At 33.4% G+C, this 13,272-nt stretch overlaps 1 protein-coding gene across 1 annotated transcript in view; it reads right to left on the minus strand.

Moving 5' to 3' along the window:
* The window catches only part of LRP1B (LDL receptor related protein 1B), a 2,318,354-nt gene that overhangs the window by 1,100,706 nt on the left and 1,204,376 nt on the right, over positions 1-13,272 (minus strand). The window contains exons 8-9 of the mRNA XM_053597274.1: positions 3,433-3,655; positions 277-448 (exon numbers count right to left, since the gene is read on the minus strand). Coding sequence (XP_053453249.1) covers positions 277-448; positions 3,433-3,655 — 395 coding nt within the window. The remainder of the gene's footprint in view (positions 1-276; positions 449-3,432; positions 3,656-13,272) is intronic.

Genomic DNA, 13,272 nt, shown 5'->3' on the forward strand with positions numbered 1-13,272 from the left:
CTTCAGCTTCTAGGCTTCCATACATCATAATCGCAAGTTTCTTCCTGAGTCTAAATCTACCTATCATTTCAATTCTATGGTTGTAGAAACAATTCACTAGGAACTGAACAATTTGTAACTTAGACTTGTGAGGGGAGCTCTGTTACATTTAACAAGCAGACTTGCACACTTTTGATGTCAAAACAGAGAATTTATGATTCACTCACTTTAACACTATACAAAAGCACAAGGACTCCATCCCCATTCAACCTACCATTATGAAGGTTTACAATTTACCTGTTGGTTGAGTTCTTTTTTGATAAATTCGAATTCCTCGAGCACTTTCCATTTTAATTAATGAATGAACATCAGTGCCATTAAATCGGTTTATCCTTATGATATTGAAGTTATCAGAATTGATTGCATACAAATAGTCTTCAAACACAGTTATACCATAAAGATGTCTGATCTATAAAGAGGGTCAAAAAATAACTATGATTTTTAATTATACAGCTTTCAACTTGGAAGAAAAACTGATTGTTATTTACTAGGGTGAAAAATGGCAATAGTAAGAGAGTAACAAGGATGTTATCCTTTACTTTCTGTCAAAGAATTAAACATTTCATTAATTTAAATTTTTCTTCTGTAGATGAAAACATTATGTAGTACTGTGTAAAGCAGTTCCAAAGGTGTGGGAGAGAAATTTATTCCTGTTTCATTAAGAAAACATCTTTTAGTACTTATTCCAAGGCAAGTAACACCAGACTTTCAAGCATATTTAATAATATGCTTATAGTACTGTTATATATAATTTGAGATATTTTTATGGACTACATCCATGTAGTCATGGATGTGGGGAAGCTGCAACAGTATAGCTCTGCCTATGAAAAAAAGATAATGAGAAAGTACCTCTGAAGTTTGTTTTATACATTAAAAATCCATTTTTTATCACGAGTTATGTTTAGACTAATACTTGCTTCAGTGTAGAAATTAATATATAAAGAAATCACATATTTTCAATCATTGTGAATAAAATACCAACATTTTATTCTGATACTGCACTATTTTCAAAGCCAATAATGGAAAGTGGAACTGTTTGCTCTAAGAATGATGATGTTTACTGCTCTCAATACACTTAAGTTAACAATCTAACTCTTTTCCTTGGCAAAGGTCTTAGAGATTGTGGAGAGAAATGGAGAGCTTACATTCAGGGAAAGATTCCAGTAGAGTAGAAGGAGGAATGAGTACACTGAATTTCTGATAAAAAGGCACATGCTAGACACGTTGCCTTTGGGTCCTCTGTCACTTGATTTAAAATGATTCTGGCCCAGGTTATGGTAGAGCTGTCCATTGATTTGCTGTAGAGGTTTTGATGAAAATCCTTTTGTTACTACTCTTTGAAATTATATCTGTACTTTATGTGTTAGTACATAACTACTTATGTTAGTGTGTGTGTGTGTGTAGAACTAGATAAAATATATGGTAAAAATTCAAACAGAATGAAATCACAAAATTTTCAATTTACACAGAAAATCTTTCCAGTTCTGTAGTTTAAGCAAAAGCATGTGATTTGCTATATTCCTGACGTGTATGACTCATTATGTCTATTTCTAGTCCTCTTTATATGAGATGTGACTAAAAGAAGTGTGGCTTTTGATGTTGTTTTGGAATGATATCTCATTTCTTCATGTCTAGGCTGAGAATAATAGATAGAAATTAATATAATTATTCCCTATCACAGCCCAAATAATCTGTTTCTATATACATGTTATTTCAAAGCAAGAGGGTGTGGGTGTGTGCCCTGTATGTATTCACAAATATTATTTTCCACATAGTTGACATTATAGTCACTAAATATACCTTGGTGCAATTTTAACTTCGGTAATAACTTTTCTCCTGCACAACTTACAAGGAGGCCGAGCTCTTCCCTTGCCATTAATCTCATGCATGCATGTTTTGTAGTTACGACACAGGAACATTTTTCATATGCGCCAATTCATTTTCCAGGAGAAAAACCAAGGAATTGATCAGGGTAAAAAACACACTTATACAGTAAAGAAACAAAGTTCATTCATAACCACCTTACCTTCCTTCAAAAAGTCTGTTTCTCATAAAATAAGCACCTCTGTTAACTACCCACACAAAATGTGGGAGACGTTTGGAGTGGTAATTAAACCGTTCTGCCTACAGCCCAAACACTTCAAAACTGTATCTATTTTTGGTTATTTACTGGCAGGTTTAGCATATGTTTAGGCAACCCACAAAATCCAGGCCACAGAAATGAAAAAAAAAGGATAATTTAAAACTTCAGTCAGACATTATAAAACTTGTAAAGTAGTCATGGGAAAATTATTTGAATTCCTTATCTTTGTTATAGGTTTAATTTTTTAAATTTCAAAAAAAAAGTCCATCAAAATCATCTTGGTGATTAGGACCTCTAAAAATAATAAGTAAAGGCCACCAAAAAATCAAGTTTTATAGGACATTTGAAGATGAGAGAGAAATGACTGGCTCCAACTGTAAACACAGGACAGTCTACTTTTTAATTTTTTTTGAACCCACTGAGATTAGTGCATTTGTTTATCTGTGAAGGAGAAAGGATTTCATTTTAAAAGTTGATTAGAAAGGAAAAGTAAATTTAAGAGATAATTACAGAATATACCTGTTTTGCATTGCAAAAGAAACTGAAGAGATTCATACACATTTCAGCTCCACAGACCAGGAATCCCACTTGAAATTAGTACAATCAGTGAGATACAAATGAATTTTAAAATTTGTACTAGTGAACAAAGTTTGTTTCTACTTAACAACTCTTGTTTCTCTTAACATAGGTATGTTGGATATGCTGAGTGAAATGCTGTTTAAAAAACCTTGTAATTCAGCAAGGTGTAATAAAAACTAACATGAGTGGGAAAAATTTTGACCTTGTTGACTTTCACAGAATTCTCATTTTAGGAAGTACTTAAATACATCAGAAGGCAAAATTTAATGGAACCCATTAAAATAATAAAGATACTTTTGTGAGCAAGTGTTGGCTTTTGTTAGCAAAATACTTCCAGTGCCACATGAGACACACGGTAATTCAGTTCCTTATGAATGAACTACTTATGTTAGCTTTTAGTAAGTAGGTCATACATCTGTCCTATTTTATTACTTTTCTTTCTTGCTAGCATAGCATTTTTGCCTTTGTTCCTGTTTTTGTTTATTTGTTTGTTCTGTTTTTAATAGAAAGGAGAGGGAGCAAGAAACATTTCCAATGGCATGAAAATATCATATGAACATTAAAAAAACAAACAAACAAAAAAAACAACGCTTTCCAATTAGGAAATATATTGGCCCATTGCAGCTTGACCTCACAAGAAATTTTCAACATTGCAAATTTTGGTTGTCTTCATAGTATTATGCCATTAATTTTATTACCTTAGCTGCATTTTCTAACAGAATTATACTTACTTGTCTGCCCTGAAGGATAGTATGTCTGTTTTGTCCTTGGTAGTCCACTACTCCCACATAGTCCAAGTAAAGATCTACCCAGTAAACCAATTTGTTGACTAGGTCTAGTGCCAGTGCAGCTGGCTGCTCTGTCTTTGAATCAATTATCCTTGTTCTGTTCATCCCATCCATGTCACATCTCTCCACTTTGGCAACATTCCCGTAGTCAGTAAAGAAAAGTTTTCTGTTGAAAGAAAGCTGAATGTTAAAGTGAAGGGAGGAGGGAAGCATATTTGATGGAGCCATCTGTAAAAAACAGGACTTTTCTTTCTAATTTGTTTCAGTGATTACATCTGTTAGCTTCCCATAACCATTTTCATGTAATATCACTCATAAACAGAGAAATCTGCTAATGAATATTGCAGGGCATAAAGGAGCAGGTTAACCAACAACTGTAAAATATCCCCCAAATGCATGACTATGGTGGGTTTATTTTTGTATTAGGTGATATGTTTCTTTAAGCCTCACAGAGCCAATGCACATCCACCACATTTGTTGTAAGCTGAATTCAGAAGCGAGGCCGGTCACCAGGTCAGGGCATGTGAGCTATCAGACTTTATTTTCAAACTGCTTTTCAAATTGTCTGGTGATGTTTGTCTCCTATAAAAGCTATTATGTAGAGCTCAGTGATGCTATGAGTAGTAGAGAATGGCAAACCTGGAATGGAATTAAGCAGAAAGTAAAGCAAATGTGCTTCTTAGAGCAATGAAAGTAAAACAAAAATAACCCCCCACACAAGCCTATTCCAAATTCTCACAGATATTTATAAGTCACAAAATTTCATAAAGGAAATTCAGGTCATTTCTCTTTATGTTCTCTTAGTATTTATTTCGAAAAAAAGAAAAGGCTGAAAAAGAATATTGACCTCTGCTTCACTAACAGTGTCTGTCAAAAGTTTAAATGCACCTCAAACACTTGATGCTTAATATTTGATTAGTATTCACTATGTTTAGTAAACACAAATCAATTTCAATTAACCTGACAATATTTAGCAAGATTACCAACTCATGAGATTAAATTGCATTTGTAAATAGAAGACCATCTTGCCTTGTCTCAAATACAATTGCAGGAATAGCCTAATTTACAATGACTAAGCAATATTAAGATTACCTGAAGTATACAATATTTGATTATACAAACTCGGTGGAATAGTTTTTAGTTATTCTTTTCTACATTCTTTCATTATCTAACAGTATGGGGTAACTTACAAGCTAAAAAAATATTATTTAAACTTTAATTTTAATTTAGGTCTTTCTGCTATAGGAGATTTTGGGCAAATTTGTAAACAGTAATACATATTGTTATAAATAGTGCAAGTCAGATTTTATTATGGGTACATATTTCCCCAATGTTCTTGATAGATCAATTTATCACAAGAACTTAAAAATCATTTTTTAAGTCATATGCATGTCAAGAGCTTTCTAGTGAAGAAGAAGTAAAAGGGCATATAGCGCTATGTTTTATTGTCATGCTAAACACTCAAATCTGTGCTGGACTCTCTCTCCCTGTTCCTGCTTCCATCCTGCATTTCTGCTTTCTTCACTTGTAAATCAGTTTGTTCACAGCTATCCCAGTTAAGTTTCTGTAAGAGGTACAAAGTTTTTCTCTATTGTAGAACAATGCTACATTATTCTTGTTAAGTGAAAATATCTTTCTAACATCATACTATGATGCCTCTTCTTTATATTTTCCTTTTCTCACCGGTCCATAACATGCAGGTGAAAACAGGCTTGTGTGAAGGAAGTTTCAATTTGGAAATGGATAATTGGAGGTTCTGGCACACTATGTGCCAATCACGTGATACATACAGACTGTGTAACTATAGGGAGCCATATGAAGCAGGATGTGATCTCCCTCCACTGAAAAGAAGAGTGACAAGACAAGAGCCTTGAAGACATGCTATTTTACAGAAATAGTATCAAGGAGATCAGAATGTTAATATTGGATTAGTATGTACTATATGTACACTATGCACATTATGTATACACTGTAGTATTCACTGCAGGTAACACACACATTCATGAAGGTCTTAAGAGAGAAAAGTTGCAGTATAAAGAATTGGAGTGATGTGTTTGGTCAATCACTTCACAGATTAAAATATAAGGATATAGATTAAGGAAATGTCATGAATTTAATATTGATTGAAGTGATAGTAACTTTTTGGTACATCTGTTTGAGAAGTTTAGTTATGGAAGAAGATTTAATCGGGTGATGCTTAAGGAGGTCAGGACATGCAAATTATTATTCCAAAAAGTTTCTCATTGATTTTGACCTACTATTGAAGGAATGAGTCAATTGATTCTCATATGTATACTAGTATAATAAAAGTGGTTGACATAACTGATTAAATTTCTGCCAAGTATGAAAAAGAAGGGTAAATATATGACTCATTAAAATGTTGTTGTTTTGGGCAGTGCCTGTGGCTCAAAGGGGTAGGGCACGGGCCCCATATACCAGAGGTGGTGGATTCAAATCCAGCCCCGGCCAAAAACTGTAAAAAAATAAATAAATGAAAATAAAAAAATAAAATAAAATGTTGTTGCTTTAATACGTGTTAAAGTTAAAAAAACGAAAACAACAAAAGCTGGGCAATGTTGAGTACAGGAAGTGGTACTGAGCTAGAAGAAAGAGTAAAGAAATTGTCATTGCACTCCAAGGGCATAGCAGAGTAACTGGTTCCCAGAGGAGACTTGAAAGTTCTTCTTTACATCAAAATGAACATCTCCAGATTTCAGAATCTTTACTAATAGATTCAGTTTGCTTTTAATTAAAATGCAAAAGGTGGAAAAGTTCTCAAGGATAACAGCACCATGGCCATAAAGTTGCAAGCATTAAATACCTAAAGTCACATGATTGTATAGACAATTAATTTTAATTTTGGTTATAATTTTGTTTTATAGAAAAAAACCTTCATTTCCAGGGCATTCTTTAATGGAAACACAGTTGTATTATAATTGGTGAAAGTAACATAGGGTTTTTAATTATTTAAACTCCAAATAAATATCATTTGTGATAAAAGTGTTGCTAGGTTGAAAGTCACTCTGTTCTGTTCATAAAATATTTGTCCAAATCTTAGAAGAAGTAAATAGTGCTTTGTGAACCCCAATATCCTATTAATCCCTACAATTTCCCTGTGAAATACAAGTAGCAAATTATTTCTATTTCACAGATGAAACAGATTCAAAGTCTATTACAGTTAGCCATAAGGTGAATGTCATATATATTTTTTAACTCATTACTTGAAAAGAATTTCAAATTAACAGAAAAATTTTAAGAGTAGTAGTAGTAGAATGAAGACCTATTCCCTTCACCTGTATTAACAAGTTGTTCAAATTTTGCCCCATTGTCTATTTCACGTACTCATTGAAGTAGGGGAGAGTAAATTGAAGACATTATGATCCTTTACTGCTAAATACTTCAGCATCTATTTGCTAAGGACCAGCACATTCTTTTGCATAACCATGGCACATTTATTATAATCAATACTTTTAACAGTATATACAAATATATAGTCATTATTCAAATTTTGCCTGTTGACCAATGATGTTATTTATAGAAAAAAAATTCTAATATAGAAACCAATTCAACATCATGCATTATATTCGTCTTTGCTCTTGAGACTCCTTTAATCAATCTTGAACAGTTCTTCAGTCTCCCTTTATTGTTCATGATGTTAACATTTCTAAATGGTAGGTATGAGTTGATTTAAAGAATATTCCAATTTGAGGATTGCCTAATTTTTCTCATATTTATATTGTTCATGCCTTTCGAACTGAAAGGTAATGTTTTTTCACTTTATTATTACTACAGCTAGGGTTTGGAAACATTGGGGAAATTTATGATCAAACCCAAAAAGTTTCACAAAAGGGGTTTACAGATGGTGGTTTGGGATCCCATTTATTGTCATTTAATGTTTTCTGAATATTTAACTCCCTTAAATTCCAGGTTCATCACTGTATTTTCCAGCATCTCCTCCCAGCAGAAGTCAAAGTGTCCTGTGCTTCCTCTGGTACAGCAGGGCCCCCGTATAGAATCTGCCTGCCACAGTGGATTGTAGAGATCCTTCTGAAGGCCCTATACCTTATTCCCTCAGGATTGCAATATTGATGTTTGTTCCTCTTTATGCTCTTACCTTATCAATTATTTTTACCATGCAGGCAAATGGGGCAATTAAGTTGAGATTGCTATTCTCTTGTCCTTTGTTTATTTTTTGAATTTCATCCCGTTTAGTTTCCACTATCACAGAATTAAAATAAAACAATATTCCCACAATTGTCTCTATTTCTGAGAAGTTTAACTGTTATCTAATAAAGGAAAATAATGTTTCTTTCATATTTTCAATTGTTCATCCAGTTTGTTACTACATTTTTTTTCCTAGCAAGTAAAAATTTATCATTTTGGGGTCATTTCCTGGTCAGATATGGGACACTGATTTTATCTGACATCTTTGTCAATTATATGACTATCCCTGTTTTACTATAGATATACAAGTTTTATACAGTTGAGATTTTGAGTACTGTTGGTAAACTTGCCTGACATAAATCAAAAGTCACAAAGGGAGCACTGGTAGACAGTGAGTGATAGAGCACTGCGCTTACAGAGTTATGGCTCCAGTCATCTCTACACTTTAAAGCGATGCGATTGTTACACATACTAACATTTAAAAACATGTACTTCTTAACTGATAAAAATAAGAATTAACTTTGCTAATGATATCCACTTTAAGTGATGCTTTTATGCTTTAATTCAAAAGGTCTTAAAGGAATTTAAATGCATCAGAATGCTGACCATGTTCTTCAGCTATATGACCAGCCTCGGATTTGTGTCACCATCTTCAGCTTTTATATTTTGGTTATAACTTGATGGTGGGATTTAGAAATTTTCAAAAAGTTTTCAAAGTGAAATGACTTACCTCATTTTAACTTCTTTTAAATGAGGTCACTTAAGTTTTACAATAGGAAGTTACATATCAAGGATTTTATACAACAAAATGCAAAATGAGGACTGGCTGAGAAGGGTGTGAGATGTAAAACTTTACATTGTTCCGATAGATATTGCCAGGTTTAAAACATCATTGGTTTGATTAGTCCCAGCAAACTCTCAATGTTTATTAATCATGTGCTAATGTAGATAACTACATTTCTATTCCTTTCAGGGAAATGATATGTATTTTCTTTAGAAAGGATTACATTAAAAACTTTATTTTTTTATTTTTGTTTTTATAATACCTTAGTATCCAAACAACTCCAATAGTAATACTTTATTTTTTTCTTGCACTGCACATACAAAAATTGAACAAGAAAGGAATTTTCCACATCATATAGAGTACTTAGAGTATATTCAGAATTAAAGTAAGAATATTAAATATTTAGCATTGTAATTCTAAAATGGAATTACAAATCTGAAAGAGTAGTAAATCCTTGGAGTAAGAGGTTTAAATTCAAATTGTACTAGGTCCTGCTGCTTAAAGCCCATGGATGACAAACAAACTATTTTCTCTGTCTAGTGAAGACTGTTCAAGACAGTAATTTATTGATTTTACTTGTTCGGAGCTTTTATTTTTTTGTCTAAAAAATCTCTCTTGTATTTGATTTTCAGTTTATACATAAACACACAGAAATTAAACTTGACATACAGACTCCCAGTGTTAGCTGGGTACTTTATGTTCTAAAAACATTCCCACTAATGATTCCTCCAAAAGTGTACTGAGAGAAAGAACTTAGTACAAGAAGAAACATGGCTAATTTCTAAGTAAACAATGTTGGTATGATTTGGTCCTGCTTACCTTTCCAACTTCAGCTACTGATATCTTCCCCCACCTCTGACACCTTGGCCGTCCAGTGGTATCCACCTATATTTCTTGTATCATGGCCATCTTTTCATTCCTTAAGCAATCTAAGCATCCTCTCCCTCTCTGCACTTTATATATTCTTTTCCTCAGTTTAAAAATTACTGTCTGCTATGCTATTCCAATATTGGCTTAGTTTTCTATGTAAATTTCTATTCCTAGGAAAGATCTTTCCTGCTTTTCCATTGACAATTAGGTCTACCTGGTATAATCTCAAGGTATTCTGTATTTTTTTAAAATCACTTTTTATTTTACTGGGATATAACTGATATATGCATACATAATGACATTTTAAATCTACTTATTAAGTAGACTCTAACCTCCAAGAACCTAGAGAGTATATCTACCTTATTCAACATTATGTACTTAGAACCTAGTGATTAATCTGCTCATATTAAGATCTCTCTCTCTGTCACGCCCACACATATATAGTGTGTTTGTGTTTGTGTATTATACTTTGTTCTCTGCCTTTTGATAAGCTGTAGAGTGACTTCCTCATACCATTTCCTTATACCAGTTAATAAGATCTAAGGCTTAGACATGAAATTAGGTTAAAGAGGCAAAAAATATGAATAAGGCCATTTTAATACAGGAAACTAAGTTTTCCCCATCCAGCATAGCTCGCTGGAATTCTACTTCAGAACTAAATCATTTGCTAATAATAAATTATTGTTTTGTTCAGTTTGTTTGCATTGTCTTTTTAAATAGAGCTCCTTTTTGTAGAAACTTTAAGAAGCAGCGGTTTGTTCAAGGTTACAGTTGAGTATTAAAATAACTTTTATTTTTAATGGTATTTCCACAAAGTTCACTTTATATCTAGATACCAGATTATAGCAGAACTCGGATGTATTCCTATGAAGTTTAGACTAATTCTAGAACTCAGCAAAAGTTTTACTTACTGCCAGGTGTGGGGGCCATGCCTGAAATCCTAGCACTCAAGGGGCCCAAGGTGGGAGAATCACTTGAGCTAAGCAGTTAGAGGCCAGCCTTAGAAACAATGCTAAAAGAAAAAAAATGACCTGGGTGTGGTGGCACATGACTGTAGTCTCAGCAACTTGGGACACTGAGGCAGGAGGACTGTGAGCCTAGGAGTTTGAGGTTTTAGTGAGTGCCACTGCACTCTACCCAGGGAGACAAAGTGAGACTCTGTCTCAAAAAATAAAAAACAAATAAAGTTTTGCTTAGTTGTTTACTTTAAAGTAGGAAATTAATATAATCAACATGAATTTTAAGAATAATACTGTTTCCTGTGAGGAGGATGGACTACAATTATTGGGCCAATAAACAGGAAGATACCAGCTTAGTAGTTATACATTAATGTGGGAAGTAAAAATGAAAAATAATAGGAGAGAAATTTAATACATATTTTGGAGACTGAGCCAAGAGGATTTAATGATTATAATTGAGTGGAGACAGGATAAATAAGAAGTAGCATTCTAGTATAATATTAATGAAATATTTTTATTAATATTAATTTTAAATTAATAATTTTAAAATAATTTTTATGAAATATTTATTGTGTCTTTAGTTTTTTGTCAAGGAGTCCACCTGTCTTATAAGTCCTCAAGGTGTCATTTCATTTAATACAAAGAATGGAGGTCACCATTTTGGCATATTATTTTCCATGACCAATGGCAAGTCCAATATTTCAGTATTCCTTCAGGGGTCAGTTAGCCGGATGCCAGTACTCAAAACCTCATGCTCAATATACCTGATTCCTGAGTAACAGTAAAATATTTGATGTAATTTATCAGAAGTCAAAAGCTGCTCTTTGAGATATGCCAAAGTGTATCACCTAATTTCCACACTTAAGAAAGTTCTCTAGCCTTATAAAGGCATTTTTCTGAACTGAAATCACACAGATGGCTGTCTCAGAAGTGTCTAAGGTAAGGAGCCATGAAGTTGTGGACTGCTGAACAAATCTGGTTCACTGCTATGCTAATTACCAGTTAAATGAGCCATAAATTTCTATTTCAAGTTTTTACAACATGGAAGAAAACAGTATGTAGAAAAATGAAACTTCACAGCATAGCTTTCCTTCATATTATTTATAATGTGTACACATCTCATTATTCTGTTGGAATATGATGTGCAATAGTCCAGTGATGATAAAATCATATGATTACGTAGATAAAATTAAACCATAAAAAGATAATATTTCTTTGTTCCATGTGCACTGTCCTTGCTGTGAGGCAGATATATTTAGAGGAAAAAAAGTCAAAGTTTTATAAAGTAATAACTTTTTCATATGATTTTATCTAAATTACTTGATTTAGTTTTAGGCAAAAGCACAGTTAGAAGCTCAAGCTAAATGTGGTTAATACTGAAGAGGCCAAATAAAGCTGGTGAAGTAAAACAACTACCCATATTCAGTTGGCAAAATGTGTATTTTGGTAATTGCAGATATTTCTAAGCCAGTGTTTCTTAACCAGGGTAAGCTTCAGGGGTTCCATCAACAACCAGCTGTGCAGGGCTGTACTGGCAGGTATGCCAGCATTATATATTCCTACAGGTGCATTTTTCTGGCAAGAGGATTAAAACTCAGAAAGGTAAATGTCCATGCTCTAAAATAGTGATTCTTCAACTTTATTGTACACTATAGTTACTTGGGGAGTTTGCTGAAATTTCCAATTCCTATAATCACCAAGGTGGGAATTTTGTCAGTATGTAACAAAATTAAATATTCATATACCCTTTGATTCAGCAATCCTTGTTCCAGAAATTTATCCTGAAGATGCATCTTCATAAATAACATAGGCACTAAGTTATTCACGGTAACATGACTAACAATGGCAAAATATGGAAAACACTTTTATTTTTTCTCGACCTTCCCTACCACTGTATTCATTAATTTCTTTCCAGAAAATTAGGCTCAATGTTCTCAGAATACAATAGGAAATACTAAGGCATCTGGCCTTCTACTGTAGAGAAAAGAGAAAAATGACCATTGAAGACACACGTGCTTTAGAAATTATGAATATTTAGGAATGGTTGGGGAGGGTAGCTCTGCAGATTATTCATTGATAGGTACACTGCCTTCTAACATACTTTTATTAGTTTCATGGCCAAAGAATTGAAAACAGTAAGCTAATTGATAATGATAATCTTGTCGCAATTTATACAATTTATTACATGTAGGCCAATTATTTTTTCAAGGAGAACAGATTGCTTGAATCTGTATTGAAATTCTTCCTAGAAAGTCCTTAGATTATTGTTTGCTGTTCAATTTTTATGCCTTTTTCCTTTTTTCCCACATTTTAAAAATTGTGTCAGATTCATTGAGGGTACGAAGTTAGGTTACACTGTTTGCATTTGTTAGATGAGGTCCCTCTTATCGTTGTGTCCTGCTCCAAGATGTGTACCATACACCTTAACATTGTCCCCTTTAAGGGGGAGCACCCCCATCCTCTCCCTTCTCTCCTCTCTCCACTCCCTTGTTCCTCCACTTCTCACCTTGAATTGATTTGAGTTTTCTCTTTTTTCTTAATATTAGATTCTATAATATTTAGCTTTTTTATGTGTCATTTTGGCGAGGTATCGGATTTAGTTACTCCAAACACTAAGAGAATATCCTCAATATGGATCACTATGAAAATTTTGAGACAGCTTGGTCTGTTATTTCACTCCCAAGAAACACTTCTGACCATGTCCTTTCTGATTCACCTGTGCAAGCTGCAACTTGCTCAGCTTATCAGATTTGCTGAGAGGGCTTTTTTGTTTTCATCCTTATAGATCTTACATTTCTTGTTTTTTCTCTATCTCAAAACTTTTGTAGTGACCCGTGTATCTAAGTTGACCTGATTTAATCACTTGAAAGAGTTTAAGAGCCAAAGTGTGGTTTCCCTGAGAAAATAAATTCCATCTGTGGACTAGAGCATCTGTTTTTGCCCGAATTCCAACCTGCCAGTCCTGACTTGACTGCCCTAGAGATTTCTACCAAACTTGCCAGATGC

The sequence above is a fragment of the Nycticebus coucang genome, chromosome 7, assembly GCF_027406575.1.
Source record: "Nycticebus coucang isolate mNycCou1 chromosome 7, mNycCou1.pri, whole genome shotgun sequence".
NCBI classification, from domain to species: domain Eukaryota; kingdom Metazoa; phylum Chordata; class Mammalia; order Primates; family Lorisidae; genus Nycticebus; species Nycticebus coucang.